At 42.6% G+C, this 23700-nt stretch overlaps 1 protein-coding gene and 1 long non-coding RNA gene across 4 annotated transcripts; one reads left to right on the top strand and one right to left on the bottom strand.

Moving 5' to 3' along the window:
• Nucleotides 1-70: 70 nt before the first annotated feature.
• Nucleotides 71-6195, top strand: OIP5 (Opa interacting protein 5). 3 transcript variants are annotated; one of them, XR_008733091.1, is made up of 6 exons: nucleotides 92-408; nucleotides 581-647; nucleotides 1395-1517; nucleotides 1992-2073; nucleotides 2354-2483; nucleotides 3448-6195. XR_008733091.1 is itself a non-coding variant. In XM_055715567.1 (5 exons), the coding sequence occupies exons 1-5, from the start codon at nucleotides 102-104 to the stop codon at nucleotides 3538-3540; spliced, it is 672 nt and encodes a 223-aa protein (XP_055571542.1). In that variant the 5' UTR covers nucleotides 100-101; the 3' UTR covers nucleotides 3541-6195. The 3 variants fall into 3 exon arrangements, 1 of the variants encoding a protein (XP_055571542.1); XM_055715567.1 differs by lacking the exon at nucleotides 2354-2483 and having other exon boundaries at nucleotides 100-408; XR_008733090.1 differs by lacking the exons at nucleotides 1992-2073; nucleotides 2354-2483 and having other exon boundaries at nucleotides 71-647.
• LOC106631151 (uncharacterized) lies at nucleotides 4516-23267 on the bottom strand. The gene is made up of 5 exons (XR_008733092.1): nucleotides 23138-23267; nucleotides 17884-17920; nucleotides 17087-17318; nucleotides 6968-16303; nucleotides 4516-4530 (listed from the first exon to the last, which is right to left on the bottom strand). It is a non-coding gene; the product is annotated as an uncharacterized LOC106631151 (long non-coding RNA).
• Nucleotides 23268-23700: the final 433 nt, after the last annotated feature.

The following is a 23700-nucleotide window of genomic DNA, read 5'->3' as shown; positions in this document are numbered from 1 at the left end:
CGGAACGGCTCGGTGCCGCCCTCTTCCCAATAGCCGCGCGCTGTGAGGATTGATGCGGCCGCTGCCCAATGGAGACGCGGAGGCGTGAGGCGCGTGTGCCAATGGGGACGCCGGCCGGGCGGGCCCCCGTGGCGCGGGAGGAGATGGCGGTGCGGCGATACCTGCAGGACCTCTTCCAGAACGTGCAGCTCCGCGACTCGGTCACCGTGGAGCGGCCGCTACCCGCGTCCCGGTCCCAGCCTGAGTCTCGCCTGCCGCCGACTGGGGACGCCGCGCTGTCGTGGCGGCCGAGACCGCTGCCGAAGGAGTGCGCCGTGTTCCAGTGCCGCGGCTGCCGGGCGGTGCTGGGGGACTCGCTGCAGCTCTGCGCGCAGGAGGAGCGATGGCTCGGCCTTCTCGTCTGCTTCAGTCGGTGCCCGGCCCCTCCTCCCTTACCAACACCTTTCCCCTGCCCCGGTCCCGACCCCCGTTCTCGCTCCCTTCACCCCTGGCCCCGGGGAGCGGGTGCCAGCCCCGGGGCGCGGAGTCGCGCAGGCCCGGCCGGGGCCCTGGCCCTCAGCGGGGCTCCGTTTCCCCTCAGGAGTCACGAACGATGTGGTGTGGGAGGACGAGCTGCTGGTCGGCCTGGAGGGAGCCCTGCTGGGATGGTGCGTATGGAGGAGCCCTCGCCTTGCCCCGGTAGCGCGGGGGGCGGCCGCGGGGGCCCGGTGCCCCTGCCCGCCCCTCGCACGGCGGCCCCGGCCGGGACCCGCCCGCCCCGGCGCTCCCCGGCAGCCCTGCCTGTGAAGGAGCAGCGCCGTTGGGCGCTGGTTGGTGTCCGTGTGCGTGCGGAGCTGCTGCTGCCTGCAGCGGGCAGCCGGCCGGGTGACCCTGGGGCTAGTCGGGCGGCAAGGGCCTTTCGGTGTCACCTGAGGGCCTAGGGAACCCGCAGATTGTTTAAATGATGTTTAAAGGCCGTTTTACTAACTACAAGGGATGGGAACTTTTAAAATATACGACTTGCTGTGGGGGTTCTGGGGGGTTTTTGTGCTTTCCACCCCCTGCCCCTCTGCTTGAGGCAATAGCCTGTTTGGGCTGGAGGAAATGTCGGGGGCCCAGGCGGTGCCTTTCCGCCTCTGTTTGAGCTGTGTAGCCTCAGCAGCTCTGGGATAGTAAGATACGTGTGTCCTCCCTTAATTGCAGCTTCACATATGGCAGAGATTATTTCTCACACAACGTGCCCAACTATTTACATGTGCGTTCTCTTTGTATCTATAGTTTCTTTAAGGAGAAACCATTATTATGTCTTCTTTTGCCATCCTAACAGAACTGAAGATTTGATGTCCTCTGACAGGCATGCAGTGTCTGGTTTCAAAGTGTCTGTTTAATAACGTTTCCCCCCCTTCTCCTTTTAGCGCTTACAACGAGTTATCCTGTCGGTTGTGTGGCATGTCCGTGGGCTTTATTCTTTGTTCTGCCTCCACTGACCTGGTGTATCTCCGAGGCTTCTTCTGTTTCTTCAAGGAGAACATCCTCTGGTGAGTGTTCTGTGTTCTTACGAGCAATGATTTTACGGGGGTTTTAATTTACTACAACAGGGCGTACAACTAATCTACAACTAACAAAAGTGGCTTTACTTTTCACTGAGCGTGTTGGTATGGGATTTTAATATCCTCTATGTTTATATTGTTTGTGTTGTCATGACTCAATTTGATTTGCCTTGCGCTTTGTAAGTGTCCTCATGTAATGTCAAGGTTTCAATTTAGTTGTTTGTAATACTGAAATCATCAGTTCCAGACTCACTTAGCTAATGTAAGGTATCAGAGTAGTTCCATGGTAGACTGAGGACTTGACTTTTTTATGCTTTAAATATTTTCACAGTGTATTGACTACTTTTGGCAACAACCCTGCTTTTAAAATCATCTTAAATATCTGCCTAAACAATGAATGCAACTACAGGGGTTTTAACTGGTTTTCTTGGGTTTTTTTCCCTTTCTCCTTTTGTTTTCCAGTTATCTCCTAAAAAAACAAATGGTAATAGAAGCTTCTAAGGTGTATTTTCCTGCTGTGACCTTAAAGAAACAAGTGTTGGAAGTAAGGTTTCTACATTAATTTCTATGGAAAATATTTTTTAAATGCTGATATTTTTGGATATTAGTCCAAAAATATTGATACAATTACTTTTTTTTAAGTGCATAAGATGGAGAAAATACTGACTTATAAACACAGTGACTGACTGATGTGTGCGACATGCAGAACATTCTCTAGGACCACTTACCAGCAAAACATACCGAGCTCTAGCTAATTTTCTGGCAAAAGCGTGTTATGCTTTTATCTCTACACTTTAAATGGTTCTTGGTTTTTTTCTTTTCAGACTTCACCTAAGTATTACTACTTGTGTTGTCCCTAGAACTGATGATTCATGTTGAAGAATTATTTTTTTTAAAAAAAAAGGCAATTTGTTAATTTGAATTGGATTCTAACCCCGTTGTATATATGGCTATGTAAGCTCAGAACAGCATGGCAGTATTTAGTTTCAGAAACAACACTAGAACCTCCCTCCTTTTTTGGTGTTTAAATTGGATGTTCTTTTCTGTAATTTGGTTAGTCATTGTCTGAGTAAATTGTCTATCCCATAGCTCAGTTACTGTGTGTAGGAGGCAGCCAGTGTATCCAGTATTTATGTGCTTGCTTGTTCCATACTCTTTTTTTTTTTTTTTTTTTCTTTCTTTCTTTCTTGTTTAGTTTCTGGTTTAAGTGTGGAAATGGGCCTGTGACATGTTTTTTCCTCTTCAAAGTCATCTTCCAGTGTCTTACCATAAAATCAGAGTGTTTTTATAAGTCTAGTGAGGCTAAAAATGCAAAAATTCTATCCAGGCAAGTCTTCTAAAGCTGAGACACATTTTTTCTGAAGTAAAATAATGGTAGTACTTCATTGCAAACACAAATTATGTGATTGTGGAGAGTTTGCTTATTGACTAGAACAAGTGCAAGAATCTGCTTTTTGAGACATGCCAGCAGGATTTTACTCTTGTGATTTAGATGTGTTAACCTCAACCCCAGACTCTGGAAATGGGATTTTTGAGGGACCATCCACATCTGTTCCCTTGCTAACGATGAAACAGTCTGTCCAGATATTGTCAAAAAAGGCCTCTGGCTGCGTCAAAACCTGTAACGAGTTAACTAGGAAAGATTGGATTGATGATAGTGAGGCTCCAGTAACCCTGTTTCCTTACGTAGACTATTTCCATGCGTCTCTGAAAGGGGTGATGCTGGCACGTGTTCGTCTCTCTCTCTGTAGCGCAGGCCTCTGGTTTGGGCTGTACTAGACATGCAGTATAGAGATTAAAGCCCAGGATAATTTTCCGTCTTGAAAGTCAGCTGCTCTTTAGCCACTGGAAGTGGGGTGCAGCTCATTCAAAGATCTAGTGTTAGGACATTTTTCTCTAGTTTTAATTTCTCTTCTAGCTGAAAAGAAAGATTGTGGACCTCAACATTCGCCTAGAATTGCTGATGAAGAAGTTGAAGGAACTAGAACAAAATAAAGTGGCAGAAGGGTAAAGCTCTGCATCAGTTGCAGTTGACCTACTGCCAGGATAGTCGAGGTCAACTAATATACCATTTTCAAGAACTGCCGGAGTTGTTTCTGCATCGCTGTTGAGTGAGTTCATTATGGTGAAATAATGCACCAGAACAAGTTTGAGTGTTGATCCGTCACTTTATCTACTTACGGAAAGAACCGATGCTTAATTGCATCCCTTCAGTCTAAGGGGAACACCTGAAAATCTGACATACTGAACTTATGCTTGGAAAAATCAATAGCTCACCCATGCAGCATATCGCTCTCTGAGACAGTATAACCGTGGCTTTGATTCTCTCTAATGACTTCAGGGGGAAAACAGCCTTTGAAATACTGAAGTCCAGCTTCTGGAACTATACAAAACATACCAAGATGATGATATTCGAGAGGAGCTATTATAAATGGGAAGTTCTTGTCCTACCTTTCAATATAGATACACTGTTAATGGCACCTAGCAGTTGGTAGTGGCTCGTTAGCCACACCTGGTATGTGAGGCACTGCTGAATGGCTGCCTGATTGCTGCTTTTAGGTTTGCTTGTGTGTGTGGCCTGCAAACGGAGCAAGCTAGCACAGTGTGTGTAGTGCGTGAATCTGGATGGCACGACGCGAGCTGGAGCACAAGGGTTTCGATTTCAAATTCAAGGGCAACCCTTGAACGTACATGTGCCCGCCAAGTCCTCTGCAAGTGCGGCCCCATGGCTGCCCAGGACCGAGCCATGTTCTGGCAGCTCCATGAAGCTGAGGCTGTGAACAACTGCCTTTAACAGATCCGAGCCTTCCTTGCTAAGGCTGAAGCTGTGAAACCAAGGAATAGTCGTTTCTTCTTCACTTCTGCTCTGTCATGGGAACATTGCTCAGCTGAAGTCGTGATGATCTGCCTGCTGCCTTCACTTGGCCAGTCAAGATGTTTCATAAAAAATACCTAATGGGTGCTCGCTGGCGTTTCTCTGTGTTGAACGGGTTCCAAACATCTAGGAAGTAATTTGATGGAAAAGAAAGAACATTACTTACCCCTTGTTCTTGGGACAGAGTATCTCAGATTCTTGTGAGCTGGGAAATTAAGGGTCCTTTACTCTCCTTTTTGCTGCCTGAACGGTTGTTTTAAACCTTCCATAAAGTTTAGCAGTTGTCTGTGGTAGTCTAGGGGGGGATTGTATTTACCTGATCAACTTAATTCCAGTGAGGCAATTTGCTATTCCCTTACTTCTACTTCCGTATAGGATTGGCTGGTTGCATGCCCCATTGCTGCTGATGCCAGTACTCCCTCTATTTCATGGTCTTAATTGTTTTATTTGTAAAAAACCTCTTGTAACGGGCTTGGAGTAGAGGTGACAGAACTCACAGCAAGGGACCTCAGAGGCTTTAGGTGGGCAGCTGGTGCTTGCAGTACTACTACTGACTGGTCACCACGCTGCCTCTTGATCCAAGAGTTCCAGGTTGTCTGTCTGTTCTGATGGAGCAGTAACATAGAGTGTCAGCAGCCATTCTGCAGGGAGAGGGAGGGGATCTTTCAAATTCTAATACTATATGCTATCTGAATTAATGTTTTACGAGTTTGAAGAGTGTAAGTGCAAAAATACAGTGCTTTCCCATGACAGCTAAATTCAGGGTATGAAAAGTAACTACCTGAAGTAAATGTTACATTCCTGAAGATCAGTTTCATTGCCTGTAACGATAAATGTTATTTCCTCTAAAATGAGCTCTATCCCAAACCCTTAACGGCAAGGTTGTTCTTAACAGTTTTCACTGTATATGCATGTAAAGTTCAGACTTGCTGTTATTTGATTATTTCATTATTAAGAAGGAAGTTTTTAAGGTGGTGTGGTGCAATGACTTTTGCATTATGTTTAAGGGGCTGTTGGTCATTAACTGGGGTCTTGTGACTTAAGTTCATTTTGTGCAAACATCTCCCCTTCTCTGCTGAATTTTTTCCATTGTATAAATTCACTTTGTGTTGCTTTTAGAGCTCTTTTGTTGTCAATCAGTCTAAGAAACGTGATTGATAACGGCACTTACTCACTTTTGCCCTTTTATTCTAGTTTCTGCACTGAGGCTGTTTCTTGCTGTACATATACTTTTCATCTATACCATGTATAATAGTGCTAAATTGGTTTACTCCATTTAGCCATGTGTCCACCCCTAAAAGATATGTCAGTTATGAAGTTTTTTATATTATTTTTCAGTTGTAAATAAACTTTTTAAACAAATTTGTAAAAAGCTGAAATTCAGAAATGCGTATTGTGCAGATTGCTGATAGCATCATGCGAGTCCTAAGTCCACTTCTTTTCTTTAGATTTTGCTGAAAAAGACCCATCGGTTTCTCGTGCTTGGGTCCTGGTTCATTATGCAGCATTAAATTAGCGGTTCCTTGAATATATTACTTGGCATGAATTTAAACAAATAAAGAGTATGTGCTAAATAACAGAGGGCAAATTTGTAAATGACGTTTCTTGAATCTTTGGAATGGGGGACCTCTGCTCTGTTAAGCTATGGTCCTTCGTGTCTATTTGCCAAATCACATGTTTTCTTGGTGCTGCTGCCTGGTGTAGCTGCTGACGCTCAAAGCAGCGCAGTGTTCTGTCCAAGTTCCGTTTTAAGAAGCAAGCCGCATAAAATAAATGCATTACCTTGAGTAATTTGAGATTAACGTTTACTGAGAGACCAGTTTAAACCTATGGGTGCATTTTAATTTACGTGGTAATTATAAGCTTCTATTCCTGAAAGATTCAGCATGTGATCCCACAGCCTGCCCCAGATTCAAATTCCTCTTAATCTATAACTGACCAACAAATACTCATTTTTCTTATGCTAGTGTAGAACCTGATCTCTAATGAGGCATCCTGAGAGACGTGTTCTAGCTTTAAGTGCAGCCAGGGGAGGGATGGATTCTCTTATTTAAATGAATACCAACCACTTAGAAAGAAAGCAAATCTCAAGGTCAGGCCACCATAGGTCAGCTAACCAGCAGCTGTCTTCTCTGGAATCTGAAGACAAAAGCAACTAAAAAATGGAATGTATTAAGGTGGTTGAACAGGCTACTGAAGTCGTGCTGGTACCCTTCTCTAAGCTGGCATAAGGGTTAGCAATCCCGAACAGGTTTTGGAAAGCTCGTAGCAGGGACGGGAGCTTCTGCTTCAGCGCTGTCATGAGGTGGTGTCATGCTGTGGTGCTACAGCACTTCCCCGAACTGCTTTCAGCAACTGCAAGGGAAGTTGTGCCCCCCTGCAGGCTCTGACATGCCAGCCGCAGAAGGAATTTTTCAGGAACATAGTTGCCAAAACTAAACAATCCATATACATGAAGTTCTTCTGAGGGGCTTATTACTTTTAGGCAAACTATACAAGCAACAGATGCTTTCTGCTATGATGTGAAACAACCCTTGGTGCTTTTCTCTGACAAGTTGCCCACCTTAGTATGAGTGGAGAAACAATTTTTTCTTCAGTTGCCTTCCAAGAAGTCAGAGCTCTGGTGCCTGAAGTCTGCTGGAACAGCTGGACCCAAAGCAGATACTCAGCACATGGGAGTTCAGCTCCAACAGTTAAGTTTCAACAAAGGTACCGCCAGTACTGACACATCTCAGGAGCGGAGCGTACGGGAAGCTGGTTCATGTCTTCTCAACAAATGACGCATCCAGTTTTAGTGCATTCTCAGCCTGTGCTGCTTTATTGCTAAAAAAATTTGTGTACAGGTGCAGAGTTTCCAAGTTCATTTTTAAACAGTTCCTCTTTACAGTGTCAAAAGAATAAAATCTTATTTTGAAATCCTCAAAGATGCATAGATATAAAAGCAAGCTGCCTTTTGGAAAAACATCAGAATTTGCAGGGAGACATTCTTTCACTGTTACCACATAAAACATGTGTGCAATGGGAGTACATAGTTTCTAGCGACACCAATAATTTCCTCCACTAACCCATGTGAGCATGCCATCAGAAGTTCAGTATAAGTATTTTCTAGCCTGTTTTTTAAGTACTAAGGTAATTTTTAAGAATCTGTAACTAATACTTCTCCTTTGCAGTTACATCATACTTTTCAAAAGGGGGATATCTCCACAGACATCCTGAAGTAGCTTATTCTTAAGAATTTACATCAAAGGAAATAAGCATTAACAAAGGATACAACTGCTTACTCATCACACAAAAGAAACACATTTAACAGGGTTTAAACCAATGCAAAGTGTTCTAAAGAATACCTGGTAAGAATTAGGTGACCAAGGTTAACCACTGGGCTAAACTGGTTTTACAAATTCCCTTTTTGCTCAAAGAAGCTGGCTCAAAGGATTTCATCTAGTCTAACTTCTGATACCATAAAATAGTTATCTTCTAATATTCCTGTTTTCACTTGGCAATTCTGGTATATCTAGAAAGAGCGTTCATGAGAAAAAATGTAAAACCCGTTCTAAACCCAAGTCACGGTGCTTTATGGATGGTTGGCTATGAAGTACGAACAGGAGTTAACTTGACACACAATTTCTTCCTCCAAGACACTTCCTCTTTCTAACTAAGAAACAGGACTGAGCCTTTGTACACGGAGAAATGTTCTGCACAAGTTAAACCCACCTACAAAATTAAGCTAAGATAGAAGTATGGAACTCTGCAGTAACAAGCTAGTATTCTACATGTTTGAATACAAGATTAAACTTGGAAAAGTATTAGTGACGTAGGCTATGCCACACGTTCTATGTGATTTTCAAACTGCCAGCAGAAATTCACTGCATTACCCACTAAAAGACTTGGGAAATATTACAGAGAACACACTAAAAGTTTACAGAAAGATGGCACCCAAATTCCCTTTTATTCAATAAGTGAAATAAAGAAAAAAAGACTTATTGCAACCTGTGTTGCAGAAGATAAAGACCTTCAGTGATCAAATCTCATTTTCTGTTTTTAAAAATCTCTTCAAAGAACTTAAAAAATACACAAGATTACCAGTATTTTCAGGTTCATTCCTGCAGGTGCCATTATTGCTGGCTGGTACCAGTTATGCTTCAGTACAGCTGCCTATGAGGCTAGAGAGTTACCTGAAAATACTGTCTATTAAAAAGCTATTCGACACCTGAAAGATATGTACTGTGCTTATTAATTTCAGTCTTCTCCAAATAATTTCTCTCACCACACCCAAACTTAGTACCTACTGTCTGGCAAATACAACACTCAATTTGAGTCTGTGGTTTCCGTTACTTGGTTTTTTGTGTTGTTTTGTGTTTGTTTGGTTGGTTTTTTTCCCCACCAGTTGCTCCCCCCTGCATCTTGTAAGAAACTCTGCACCCTTTTCCTTGCTACAGCTGCAGCAGGTGAGAAACCTCATCTCGCCCCCAAACATGCTTAGTTCATGCCCTGCTTTTTACATGCTCAGGGCACTAATATGAACCAGACAAGAGGTTATAAAGGCGAGTTCTGCGGATCCTGGTTCCTGATTTACAGTTTTGGTGCCATGCTTCTGTCCCTATCTATATAATCTGCCCCTTTCTCTACAGAGGCAGCACATTCTCTAAAAAAACAGAATTTGAGAATCAAAGCAGGAAGTTCAAGCTATTGGTATATTAATTCCTATTGCTTCATTATGTATAAATGCATATCTCAATTTACTGGTAATAACTACATTACACTAGACATTTTGAATCATGCATAATTAGAATACTAGCTCTAAGATTTGGTTTGTGGGCCTGTGCCGCTTTCCTTCAGTTTCTCCATGCAGTTCTTCATGCCTAAGGCATTACAAACTAGCTGCCTTTCATTTGAATGGCACACACACTTCTTTGGAGGGGAAGTGGAGAGAAGCAGACAGGATTTACGTAGGACACACTAAACAGTATGTTACCTTTTCTCCTTAACCTTAGATGTTGTAAAGCCTTAGGGAATCTGTCTATATTATAACCTGGGACATAGGCTCAGAGACAGAAACACGCACTGACATCGTGAACACCGACACTCTCTACAACTCAGGAGAAAGTGTAAAGCAGACTGAAAGGGAACAGACATCAGAATCCATGGTTAGTATTCTGCACTGTTAAACAAGACAACCTGGTCCAACTGCCAGCTTTTGCGTGCCTGTTGCAGCACTACAGGGGCAAAATGCTGGATCATTCATTAAAAGAAATCCAATGGAATCTAACTTAAACTGCCATTATGCAGCTCTGTACCTGAACAGCAAGCAGGATTATTAGTTTTGGGGGAAGACCAGACAGTTTCCTAGGGATGCAGGAAGCAGTTATTTCCAAGACTGGTTATCCATCAAAAACTGTTCTCTTCCATATTTTTCCCTTCTCTGCCCAAAACCAGACACTGCCAGCTCTTGACAATGTAATCCTTGTGTAATGTGTCAGTGTCCTGATGCTCAGTACAATTTCTTCTCACTCACTGTCAAGGAGTCTTTGCAAGACATTCGTTTTTGTCCTAAATTTGATGGTTATCCTCAGTTGCAGAAGGTACAATTCCTAAAGGTGCAATTCCCAACACAAGTACTGGCTAGATTGTCTGCAGCAGCACTACTGGATATGGAAACAACATACGCTTGTATCATCTGGGTTTAGTACTGCTAAAGGAGGGATGACAGTACTGGTCACTACACCTTTGATAGCCCACGCTGAAACGTGGTAGCATCTCGCACTTCTACTGAAGTTTTAGAAAGAGCGGAATCAAGGGGGCTGGAGCAGAAGCCATGCCATAGTACAAGAGCTGAAAGGCAAAGGGATTCCTTTTGTTGCTGTCAATAGCAATTTCTAGTCTAGTAGCCCACAGAATACAGATCATTATAAGAAGTCTGGACTGGGAAGAACATGCAGATAGCTTGCCAGGCTGCATCAGTCCTGATTTCCTACCCCTCTTTCTCTGAATGAATAAACCCTTGAAGAATTCTGTTCAGCGATACTTCTGAAGTATGAACGTGACCGTGGTTTTCATCATTATTCCATAATTATGTAAAATGTACTTGCTGACCACAGACCAGAATAAATTTCTAATTTCTCTAATGTAATGAGATAACAATCAAATTAAGGTTCCCTATGGCCAGCTTCTGATTTTATCAATAATTCAATAACTGGAATTTAAGCGGATTACAACCTTCCAGATCAATTAGCTTTTCATATGCATATTACAGATTAGACAACAATTAATTTAGGCATTCTCACGCTTATCTCCATTACTTTATACTGTAAAAATGCTCACAGCCCTCACAGACCCATTACCAACTTATGGAGAGCCAAAGGGCTTCACCTCCATAATTCTGAAACATTAGAAGCCTCCGTTCAGCTGTAAGTTGCAGTCCACATTACTTCAGCTTTCTAGAAGAAATCCAGCCAGACAGAGCTAAACCTCTGATGTAATAATTCTGTTCAGAATACATTATTATCTGTTGGGCTGCATTGTCTCAGTAGACTACATACCTGCACTGAAAACAGTGTCAACTATGGACATTTTAGAACCCCTGTAACTCTTTCATGTAACACTTTTGATAGTGAATACTTTGCTGGGTGCAGAGGCTGCAGCTGTAGATCAATAACCCCCTGTGTTACCACAACCTTCATAGGACTGTCCTCTGCAAAACTTCAGGCATCAACAGAAATCAATTATGGTCTGAAACAAAGCGTTTAGCAAGGCTAAAATTATTTTTTGCTGTGAAGTAACATTTTTAGAATTCTACAATTGTTCTTCAGAGGTACAAATGACTTGAGTGTCAAGTGTTCTCTGATTTTTTTAGATTTAAAGACCGTCTCAGATCGGTCTTTTTAAACAAAGAAAACAAAAAGTACTTCCCACAATAAAAGCTTCTAACTTCAGGATCAGGTTCTCTTCACAGTCCAGTATTTGGAAGGGTTTAGTTTCTTCTCAGAGAAACAGAGCAAGTGCTAGACTACAAAAAAGGAATAAATATAGAGAAACTTCAGCTATCCTTTCAAAAAGAATTGTCTGCCCTTCCCCCAGCACTCATTGACAGTGCTTCAGACATGAAAAGCTGATATTTGTTTTCTTGTATCAGGTTCATTAACTAAGTAATCAAGTGCCAAATTCCCTCCAATGAGAGGAACATAAGAGGAATTCACCCATCTTCTCAGGAAGAGACTCTTCATGCAACTCCCTGCAGCACAGAGCGCCACAAACTTTTTTGGTTATTACCCACTTACTCTACTGTACAGTCTTGCTAATGCAAGTTATTTACTATCACATGCAGAACAGTTATTGCTACTAAAGTTCTATTTTCTTATTAAATCATCTTATGGCTTTGTTTGCATCAGGGATTCTTCCCCCTACATACTGTGCTATTTTGCATTCCAGTTTCAGAGGTATTTTTCAATTGATTCTCCCAAGCACTAAACTACTTTATTCAATGGTACAGCTACTTCCATTTAGAACTGAATCTAACTCTCTGCACAGGTCCCCCAGAGCTCTGCTGTAAATGGCCCACCTGTCCAATTTTCTTGTTAATGTATTAGATACAGAGGATTGGTTTTTTGGGGCTTGTTTTGTGGTTTGAGTTTGTTTGGGTTTTTTTCCATGTTACATACATGAACCCTTCATGGATTACTGGTTTTGCACCAAGCACGTGCTTCTTGATTAACCACTTTAGAGATATATTGTATCAACATCACAAAACCAAGCTACCCATTCCCTCCCTCCCTCCCTCCCCCCCCCAATGGCCATTTACACGCAGATCTCAGGAAAAAAAGATGCAGTATCCTCTCTAAACTGAAAGTGAATTTTGTTCTTGCAAAAGAGAGAAATGAGTGAAGAGCAACACTGGGACCAAATGAAATACTTTCTCCTAGGAAATCAGAGAATGCCATCCACAGAGCATTGCACAACTCAGGAATCATACCAGTCTCTTATTTGACCAGTCCAAGCTGCCCATTGAGTGCTAAATCATTTGGACCTCCCCTGGTCTAAACTTTCCTTCTGAAAAAAGCAGAGGGAGAGGCAGAAATTATTAAAATCAAACTTAGAGCTGGAAAGCAATACTGGAAGTTACCTAAAATACAGGATAGTGAATTCTCAATCATACAGGGGTGGGGAATCTCTGATCCATAGGCTAGAGATAGCCTGCTGCACAGATAGAGCCTGCAATGTTGTTCTTCAACAGCTCTTGACTTTATCATATTCTCTCTCATTATTATTAACATTAAGATGTATGTAAATGCAGGATCCACCAAAGATGTTAAAAGATTCAATAGGACTTCAGCCAGAAAAGGTTCCCCATTCCTGCGATAATGAATAAAAGCCTTCTATGCGTAACTGGCAGATAGCATTTTGCAACCATTAACTTATTATATAATAAGGATAATGTTTAACCAGTTATAACAATTATATATCAGATCTGAAAAAAAAAATACCTAAGAGATTTTGTAAATGATCTTAAGGTAGCAGAGATGCGTACAAAATGCACACGAACTCCTTAGCGTATTCATACTTTTTTGAGTATATCACATGATGGGTAATAATAAAAAGTGCTGCACGTGGAAGAAAACACCTTCGAAAAAGACTAAAAAGAAAAGAATCCCACTGAAAGAGATGAGAATTCTAGACGTTTACACACACTAGCTTACTATTGCAGTTGGACAGATAGACTAAAACCAAAGTCAACTATGATTCTATGAAGCCCGTTAAGTGAACGCATTCCATTTCTAAAGATAGCTTTGCCATTGTCAAAGGGAGGATACTGCATGTTTAGACCACATTTGTGACATTTCTATTGTATCCCTTCCAGTGTTAATTACATTATCATCACTGTTTATTAATAAATTTGTCACTCTGAAATTGTAAAAATACTACTAGGCTCATGCACTGATCCTAACATGGCACTACAGTTTGCTACAAAGCACTAATGCTTATGGAACTATACACATCTCAAAATGGAAGACATTGGTGATTTTGTTGTTTTCAAACAACTTGTAACATCATTTTGTCCACAAGTATTAAAATATATATATGTATATATATATGATCTATTGCACATGCCCCTTGTTTTTGTAATCTTTCACATGGGAAGATTTCCAACCAACACAGAGAAAAAGTGGAGCAAGAAAAAGTAAGTAGGCTGAGGCAGCATTTCTAACACAGCAGTTTTATAAAGGTGCTGGCCAGAAAGGTATGGCAATGGGGTCTTCTGGGCATGCACTATTGGAGTATTACTTCTGTGAAAGCCACAGATCCTTAGCCTTGCAAAAATACTATGTTCTGAAATTAAACTTGAAAACTAATGTTATTACGCTGTCATGGATAGGAGTCAGGGAAAATCAGCAATTCTGGTTTTTTGTTACAATGCAGGGTTACAAAATATTGAAGATTATTCCTGTGGAAAAAGAAATCAAACAGCTGCAAGTGTCTACTCTCTAGCCAGACAAATGTCTTTTGTACATGCCCACAGGAAACAAAAATAACTTCCTGTCCCCCAAGTATTTTGTCATCAAGCTGTGCAAGAAAACTGCTAGCTCTAAAGTCAGAAGGGTAAGTATGGGCAGAAGGAAGAAAAGGAAATGCCCAGACCTAAAAATCAGATGTTTTTTATACCAGATAACTCCCAACCACTTATAATCCTATGATATTGACAGTATTTTCCATCACTTAGAGATGGATCCTGCTTCTACAGACATCTACATTAAATCCCACTGGTTTTAACACAAGGAGGCCCTAAAAGGAAGTGTGCTTTTTTAGTTGCCTCCAAGGCCAGAAAATTCAGACCATATTCAGCAAAGAAATCCTATGTTCTTAAAAGGAGTCAGGCCAAGCTGGTGGTCACCTTGTCAAGATCAATGTAACTCTTACCACACAGCTCATCTCAATGTTACACACAATTTTAGTGCACCTCTCTGCTCATTACAGCTGGCATTACTGTGATACGCAGTGTCTTGCCCACTGCTCTTCAGCTTTACGTGTCTGATCTTTTCATTATGAAAACAAAAACCAGGTAAAGCTGTCATTAAATCTTATCGTTACAATGCAAGTCTAAACACAGACCTAACCCTACTCCGAAGATTAGGATCAACATCTCCTCTTGTCCTTACTCTGCTATGGAACTTGGTCCCATAATACGTCACCACATTTTAGATATCAGAATGCTGCCCTTGCAGTCTATCATTAAGATTTAAGAAGGATTTCAGTTGTTGGCTTTTTCAGCCACGTGCAGGCTGTCTGGCTCCCTGCAGCAGTTTTCTAAAAGGAAAACCAGAACTAAACCAGAAATCTAAAACAACCACCCCCCACAACCATGCTATTATCTCCCAAACCCTATTAACAGAACCTATATACCTTTATTTGATCCAGGTTTGAAAATATTATTTTAAGCTATTAAGCCACATTTTCTAAATCAGAAGCTTGGAATAAGGTGCACTAAGAAAAGCTCCAGATTTGAAGTGGAATAGAATACATATCCCAGTTCTGGGGTTTTTTTGCCAAGAAATCTTACTTGTCATATACAATACCATAGCAGGGAGCACATAAACAATACGCTCCCATTTGAGAATGACAGAAAACACCCTATATAATCACAAATGATGGAGACAAAGAATCTTGTGTAAACATACGAACAACAGATTGCGCCTTAGTTTGGGAAGAAATAAGAGGAACCAGAAAAAGGCTTGTCCTAAGTATTCCTGCTCTCTCTCAACTCACGCCTCTTACGTGGCTAACAGGCCATTCCCTTGGGCCTGTTTCTACCTAGATAATGGAAACATACAGGTCATCTCAGTTTTCAATCACAGAAGAATCAAAAAGCTGATTCCATCAGCAGTATGAAAAGCTGAAACTGTGCCAAGGAAGCTGAGTGGATCAACTGCAAGTTTACGCCTCTGGTCTCTTCCATCCCACCAAAAATTAATTTCTTCAATAAAGAAATAAGTTCTGCCCCATCTCTTTTACTGCAGAATATTTTTGTTCCTTTTGCTGCTAAGGATTCATAAAAAGCCACAGAGAGGGAATGATTTAACATAAACCTAATTGTTATCCTGTTACCACAGAGGCTTTTAAAGCTTCATTTTTCTTTGCTAAAAATGAAATGGTGCAGAGTAATTTCTCCTTCTGGTGAAAGCTCTTCATATCCAGCACTTACATAGGTTTACACATGCAAATATACATATTGATCACAGACTGGGACAATGCATTTACACACTATAGACAAGGTGATTCTGCATTTGTTCCTGTGCATTAGCTGCTTTATGCAAGTTGACATCAAGACATCTATCTACACAGGCAAGCCTGGGTCCTGGAGCAGAAAATACCTGTACGGGATGTCCCCAGTTGATTGAGACCTCATGTCAGAGCAGAAAATATGTTCTGGTTTTCCTGCTGCAACTTTTCATACAGGTCAAGACAGTTTGGCATGCAGACACTTTATCTGCTAGGAATTCCAATATGACACAGTGAAGTACCTAACCTTCCTAAAATGAAGAAGGAGATACCAGTGAAGAACACCAGCTTGCACTTGTATCTGATTGCAAAGTATTTCTCATTTTAAAACAGAATGCAGAAAGCTGGATGAAGAGCTGGCACACAAAACATTTCTTCAGGGAAACAAATGCTGATTTCTGTTACTCTGCTTTCGAGTTTTGATAAAATGGTGGAGCACTTCTGTGGGAGAAGTCATGTGGTGAATCCAATGTTGGGTGAGATGGCTGAAACTGGGAGTGGAGAGATCTTTGTTCGTTCAGCTCCATGGAAGTGAAGGGCAGGTTTTTGCTTGCTAGAAGAGAAACATTCACATCCCGCAGCTTATGAGCAAGCAACAGAACCACCTTTTTCTTGAACGTCAGGAGAGGATCTGGAATCCCAAAATAAAAAAACCAGATGAGGTAGTTTAGGAATCAGAATAAAATACATTTCACATTAAAATGCCCACTGGCTCATTACTTTAAAAGCCTGACTCTAACGGACAAAATCAGCTGGCTTCACAAACCACAATAATCCCTTGCTCTTTATGATTTTTTATCTTAACTGTACATGTCCACAAGCTGGTTAAGGAAACACTACAGAAATGCGGAACTATACACTTACTTGGAAGCAATGCACCTAAAACCAAACCAGTGTTAATTAGCTATGGGGCTTCTTAACTATGGCTCCAACACAGAGCATGACAATGTTAGGTAGCACCAGAATGTACCCTGAACTACAAAACTGTCAGTGCTGCAGAGGAAAAAAGCACTTAGGCAGTTGGAAGATCACACAGATGATGTACTTATTTTTACTCATTTCTCGCCACTTATCCACAGTGTAGACATACTTCAATACCTCATCTTGTCACTGATCTCCTGGCTTTTCATCAGTGACACTCACTTGGTATCACCTAGTCACAGTAGCTGTTAAGACGTGATTTTTTTGCTTTAAGTTTGATGCCAGCCTGGGTTGGAAGGTAACGTGGGTGCACTCCTGCACAGCTAGTGCCAGAAATGTTTATTATCATTCTCCTGTATTACAGTGAAAGATGTGAAAGAAATTTTTTTTCTTTGGTTTCTCTTTCTCACATACAAGAACATGAGGATATGACCTATTTTCTAACCCCTTCCTCTCTTTTCTCTGTCTGTATTTATCATCTTATTCCGATTACCTTAACCCTTTAGTTGATCAAGTTCAGAAATAATCTTCCAGTGACGATTTTCAACTCATATGTTAGAAGCAGCAGGTAGGTCATGAAAATGGAGATAAGAGTGTGGGTCGTCATCATTTTCTCTCTGAGGCACTCAAATATGTCAGCTGATCATGAGCTTGACCATCCATGCTCACACTGTTGGGCAAGTCTTATTCTTGTTATGAAGATGGGGAAAAGCAGACCTGGAGAGCTGTAACAAAACATGCCAAAGGTTTGTGACAGAGCTCAGAACACAATATAGCACTCTGTTACCTTAACTACCAGAATTTCTTTATTTCATTCACTGGGAAAAAAAAACCCAAACAACCCAAACCAAAACTCCAGAAGTTGATTGCCATTCTTAGAAATTTTGAATGAACTTTTTTCTGTTTGATAATTGTCATGCAGTTATGTTTTCTTCCAGTCACATTGTTTAACAAATACAATTTTTAGGATAACTACTCCAATACAATTACACAATTCATGTCTCTCAGCAGAGCAAAACGACAACATGGGACAGGAATTTTACAACTATAAAAGCATTTATTCTTCTTAGAATACATAGTTAAATTGAGCTTTCTTTCAAGCAAAATCTAAGCTGAAAGCTGACACTGTGGCAACATTCCAGTTCTCTGAAAGTATCCTATGAAAAATTAAAATCTCAATGACTGATTTCTTTGGACAGAAAAAAAAAAAGAAAAGAAAAAACCTAAATCAACCTAAATCAAAGAAACTTGACAATTTTAGTATCTAAATAACCTTATGGCTTTACTCACCATTATTTTTGATCAATCCACATTCTCTTCAGAGAGCCTAGAGAGAAAGTGATGAACAAATGAAATTAAATTTGCATCTAGGAAGCAATTCAGATCATGCATGATTATCTGCATGAGATACACAAGATTAGCGGTACCTTCCAGGAACCAGTTAACATTTTTAGACATTCTACAAAAAACATGTTGATGTCACTTTTCAAATGATCGTATCCACCCGCCTACTGTTTAAGGGAAAGGATAGTCAAGTGAATTGGGCCCAAGTATGGAAGACCCAGCACAGGAAAACTTTAACTAAGAACAGGCTGGGGAGGAAAAGCAAACACCCAAAAACATGCCTGAAAGACTTCTGTTCAGAAAGCATTCTGCTTCCTGGAGTAAAACCATGCATGTCAAGCATTCCACAGAATGTAGTTTACACAGTCCTGAACTCCTTTTTGTCCAGGGATCTGTTGGTTTCCACTTAACTGAGAACAGCCTACAGCCCATGCCAAACTGACTCTACCTGGAGCATTAAGTACACACCGCTACTGAAACAATTTTTAATTGTGCATATTTTGAAGATAAATGACCTTGTTAGGGTAAGCTACCATCAACAGACACATTTCACAGGAACTGAGATGGACACAATTTCAGTTTCCAGTAGGGCAAGAAACTCTCTCCTGTTAATAACAAACCGCTCCCAACAGCAAGGAAGCATAATGACTGTTCTCAAGGATGCTGAGCTGACAACCTAACGGAAAGAATAATGGATTGTAAGCAGAACTATCTCATCACACAGAACTTAAATTATTAAAAACTTCCAGTATCCTCACCAAAGTATTACTAGCCTCCACACTCCCGCACAATGCAGCATTTCTGCAAGCACCAGGGACCCGCACCTTCAGAAAATCCGCAGTCATCAGATAATCCCTAGCGCTGTATTTCTGGGCAGTTACTCCATTCTCATGTTGTCAATTCTGACCCTTGCTACACAAGTCCTCCCTCAAGAACCTGTCAAGCACTATGTGACTTTGTGAGATAAAGGAACAAACAGCAAATTAATCAGAGAACAATTAATTTGACAAGGAACAGTTATCAGAAACTCTTCCAAACTTATATATCATAATTGAAACAATTCCCAATGCCAATCTTTGAAAAACTGGGTTTTCTATCACTTATTTTAAAGCTACAAATGAACCAAACTAAATACTAAAGTAAGTCTTATTATAAAAAAGCAGCAGGTGACACTTAAAGCAACTCATACAAGTGAATAATTCATCCAATACTGAAAATCAGTTGGCTTTAACCAATTTCTTTTTTTTTAAAAAAAAAAACAAACTTCACTGACTTTGGATGCCCCAATTTTTAACTACTCTGCTTGATATACTTTCTATCCCATTTTCATACGTTGTGTGGGAACAGAGTTCACACTAGTACCAACAGAGCTTGCAAATGCAACTGGATATAAATCAAAGCTATTAAAAATTAGCAGTCACCGAAGCTGATGGTGACAATATCAACTCTACAGTTAAAAGCTAGTGGAAATTATGAAGGGGGGGGATGACGGATGACAGACCAAAAGACTGCTTTTCTTGTTTCATACCTTACTGAACATACAATCAATTGATCTGGAACAAGTAATATTTGTGAAAACTGAACATTATATATATTAATCCTTTTATGTTAAGAATTCAGAAAATATTATTTTAATTAAAGTTTTTACCTATTTGGGGTTTTTTTGCTGTACTGTAACTAAAGATTAGTTTCCGCGAACTTTACATCTCATATTCAGATAGACAGCTTCTTGGGTACAGGCAACTAACTTCAAGAATTTCAAAGCCAAAAAGAGATGAAGAAATAGCTCATAAATAAATTTACCAGCAGAACTGCAATATTTGTCTTTTCATATAGAGCAACATGTCCTATTACCAAAGCATCAATGCAGGGGTGGGGGGGAGAAGTCACTGTTCTGACATGACATAATCAGCACACTGGAATTGGAAATCATACTAAAATGAATAGTGTACAGCTAAACTACCAAGATTCACCCCACCCCTTGCACCCTGTTTTAAGGTACCTTTAGTTTTAGTTACACTGGTCAGCAAAAATTCAGATCCGTCAGATCTGGCTTTCCAAAACACTACCTTTCTCCCTCTCACTCACACAGAGATGCTCCAGGAGACAAGCAGAATTAACAGACATAGAAGATTATTAGCCCTCTCTTCCCTACAGCCCAAGAAATAAGTGAGGAATGAAAGATCTAGAAACAGGTTTATGTAGAAAGACCAAGACACAAAAACTGGAAAGTAAAATGTGGTGGAGATGTGTGAAGATACAGAAAGCAAAATTAAGCACTACAGATCACAAATTCACTAAGACCTTTCCTATGTCTTAAAAAGCATCGATTTTAACCTGGAAAGCTGATAATGACAAAAGCTTAAATCATAAACACAAAATACAGTAGAAGTAGCTTACAGTCCTGCAAAAAAAAAAATAGCTGCCTTTGTGCTTCTTTCACTTTCTAGGTAAACTTTTAAAAAAGGCATCTAGACCCAATCTATGAGGCAGTGTAATAAATAGAAAGGCTAGGTACTGGTGTGACTGGAGAAAGGTAAGGAACATACAGCTGGAACAGGCCTCTCAAAAGGGCTTGTGTTAACGGCACCCAGGTTAGCAGGTCAGCCAGACCCCAGCACATCCCCCTGCGGTTTCAGTTTCGGAAGACACCCAGCTCTGGAGACAAAGAACACTGATAATCCACAGAATGGGACAGGGTAGAGACACAGACCACTGTCACCTCCAAAAGGGTACACAAAGGCGTATCTGAAACCTAGAGTGGTTCCCAACCTAGGAAGAGGCCAGAAGGCATAAGGATGTGCCAGCTGATGTCCCTTGTGCTCTACAAGGGATCCTGGACTTAGCATCTGGACATGAGCAACACAGCGCCAGACTGCTGCACACACAGCTTAAACACCCCTGCCACAGCGCCTGGCTGCTGGATAGACACCTTAGGCACTGCACGTATTCTGCCACTTTAAGAGATTGCCAGCCTGAGTGTTTTGTTCCACTTTGTATTCTAAATAAAACCACCTTCCTCTCTGGTGAGGTTTCCAATGGCTATTTGCTACATTGCCGTTACAATCTTGTAACAGTACCTCCTACAGCAGCAGAGAAAGGAGGGAGGACTGTTGTACAGTGGGCTTTCTACTCCATGATACACACACCACAGTAACATGCTCCTTGAGTGTACTCAGGCAAAGAAACATCCCTTCCTCTGCACCCTATTTTAGATAAATCCTCCTCCTCTTTTTTTTTTTTTAATCCTCCAAAGACTGCACAGGCCCTCGCATCTTCCATTCACGTAACCTCCGGCATGTCAGGACTAGTTTCAAACACTCTTCCTTTTCTAGTTTCTAAGAATGAACGTGGGAGGTGTTCAAGAGATCCTCCAGACTCTTCACAGACTCAGTCAGAATTTTTAGACTTAGCTGGCCCACAATTTTTGACACGCCTGTGTCACACAGGTCACCATTGTAAGATTTACAGCCAGTTCATGCAAATCTTTACTGTGTAGGCAAGATCGTAAAGCAGTGCATATAGTTGATTTGACATAAACCGGGGTAACCAAATACTCTTGAATTTTTTGTTTGTTTATTTTTTAAGATACTACTTGCCACAACTCTTGTGCATTCGAAGCAATTAAGAATAAATATTAATCCAAATTAATTTACTTACTGCTAAAATAGTGTACAACTGAAAGCTGATCGCTTATTATTCTTTTAATGATAACATAAAGCAGAATTATCTTTAAATGTAATATGCCAAAGGCAAATCTCCAGCATACTGTAACAGATTGCGCATGGGCATGTGTAAGTAAGAGTATTCATCAATAGCAGCACACTGTGCCTTAATGTTATGTTGCTCATAAGCTGCTATTACTGTTCCTACATGAATAATAAAACACGTGGAACTGGTAAAGTGTGCCTTAGGAAATTTTTCTCATAAGCAGCTACTGCTTTCAGAAATAGTTGTGACAAACACACTTGTTTGGTGAAGGAACAGAAATACAACTACCTCATTAGATCACGTAAGACAACATGCCGTATCTCCACAAGGTCTAAAGCTGTGCTTCTCATTTAACCACTTCAGTTTTTTACTTTTAGCTAACATGAACACTGAAAGTGTGGTCACTTAAAATTCTATGACAAATTTGAGATTTAAATAATTGTTATCAGATGAAGAACATAAGGAATCTCATGCCAGTGACAGTAATCCTTGTGCTTTCAGCAAGACGTGTTCCCCCCCCCCTTTTTTTTTTATTTAAACAAAGTACCATTCTACATTACAAAATACCTCCAATAATTTTGAAAAATTCAGGGGTTACCTGACCTGCACGTTACCAACGTGGAAAGGAGAGAGTTTTTATTAAGTTTCACACCTGTAAAGTCCTTGTCACCTGGTTATCAACAATCACATGAATTCATAGGCTATAATCCTCTCCACGAAAGTTACATTGCACTGCAGATTACTTGTACATCCTGGTTTTGCCAAATGACTCGGAAGCCATCCCCTTTGTGCGGCCATGTGTCATTAAGACATAAAGGTATCAGAAAAGGATTTAACTGCTTAGTAGAGTAGCAAAATCCACCTAGCACACGGATCCCACGAATAACCATGCCACCAGACGACTCACTACCATCAGCCAGCGCAACCAGCCAGGGCTGCACCCGCGGCGGCGATGCAAAGCCTCATTCCACAGGAGGCCCGGCGGCTTCCCCCCGCCCGCGGCCGGCCGCCGCTGCTCGCCCCAGCGCGGCCCCGGCCGCAGGGCACGGCGGTGCGGGGGGCGGCTCGCTCTCCCCCAGCCACCTGCTACAGCCCGCTGCCGCTCCCGCCGGGGCCGCGGCGCGCCCTCAGCCCCAGCCCTGAAGTTACAGGGAAGCGGCCCAGGTCCCAGCCCCGCGCCCCGGCGCTCGGGGCCGCCCCAGCGCGGAGACCAAGCGGCCGATTGAGGCAGGCGGGGGGCGGCCCGGTGAGGCGACCGGGCGAGTGTGGCGGCCGAGCGAGGCGGGCTCACCGGCCCGGGGCGGCGGCGCAGGGCCGAGGGCACCTCAGGAAGCGGCGGGCACGAACGTCCCCGGGCCCAGCCCAATCACGGAGCAGGACGGGGAGGCGGGTGCGCGGGCGCCCGGGCCCAGCCCAATCAGGGCACGAGCACCGGGTCCTGGTTGGGTGCGGCCCCACGCCCGACGCCGTTGTTCCCCGCCGCACTCACCTGAACGCGGCCGCGGCCGCGGGGCTGCGGCCGGCCCCGGCCCCTCCGCCTCTTCCTCTCACTCCGCCATCTTCCCCTCCTTACCTCGGCCAGCCGGCGGGGGGCTCGCAGCGCCCAGCGACGCCGGGCCCGCCCACTCGGCCGCAGGCCTATTGGGTGCCGCTCCTATGCCATCAGACGTCCAGTTTTGGCAGCGATTGGCCAGCGAAGCCGTCCGTCACAGAGGCTGGCCTCCCGCCTCCAAGGCTTTCCTTTCCGATTGGCCCCGGGGAGGGCCCACGCCTGGAAGGGGATTGGCTGAAGCCGCGCGAACAGGGCCGGCCAGGGGCGAGGCCTCCGGTGACCTCCAGAGGAATTTAAAGGAGCCGCTCGCCGAGCGGTACGCGGTGGGGCGGCTCCGGCTCGGCGGGGGGGGGGGGGGGGGGGTGTCCCCGCTCTAGCAGCCCTACCAGCACCCGCCTGGAGCTCCGGGGTTGCGCCACGGGCCGGCACCCGGGGCGTGGGGAGCATGCCCGTCACGGGGGCCGCCCGGCCGGGGCTGCTGTGGCGAGGCGTGAGCGCCG

This window comes from Falco cherrug, chromosome 7, assembly GCF_023634085.1.
Source record: "Falco cherrug isolate bFalChe1 chromosome 7, bFalChe1.pri, whole genome shotgun sequence".
Lineage (NCBI taxonomy): Eukaryota > Metazoa > Chordata > Aves > Falconiformes > Falconidae > Falco > Falco cherrug.
This window is presented reverse-complemented; position numbering and strand designations above follow the sequence as displayed.

Coding starts and splice junctions, on each gene's coding strand:
- OIP5 (XM_055715567.1), top strand. CDS start 102: ATGGGGACGCCGGCCGGGCGGGCCCCCGTGGCGCGGGAGGAGATGGCG. Junction 409..580: donor CGGCCTTCTCGTCTGCTTCA/GTCGGTGCCCGG, acceptor GTTTCCCCTCAG/GAGTCACGAACGATGTGGTG. Junction 1,518..1,991: donor TTCAAGGAGAACATCCTCTG/GTGAGTGTTCTG, acceptor TTTGTTTTCCAG/TTATCTCCTAAAAAAACAAA.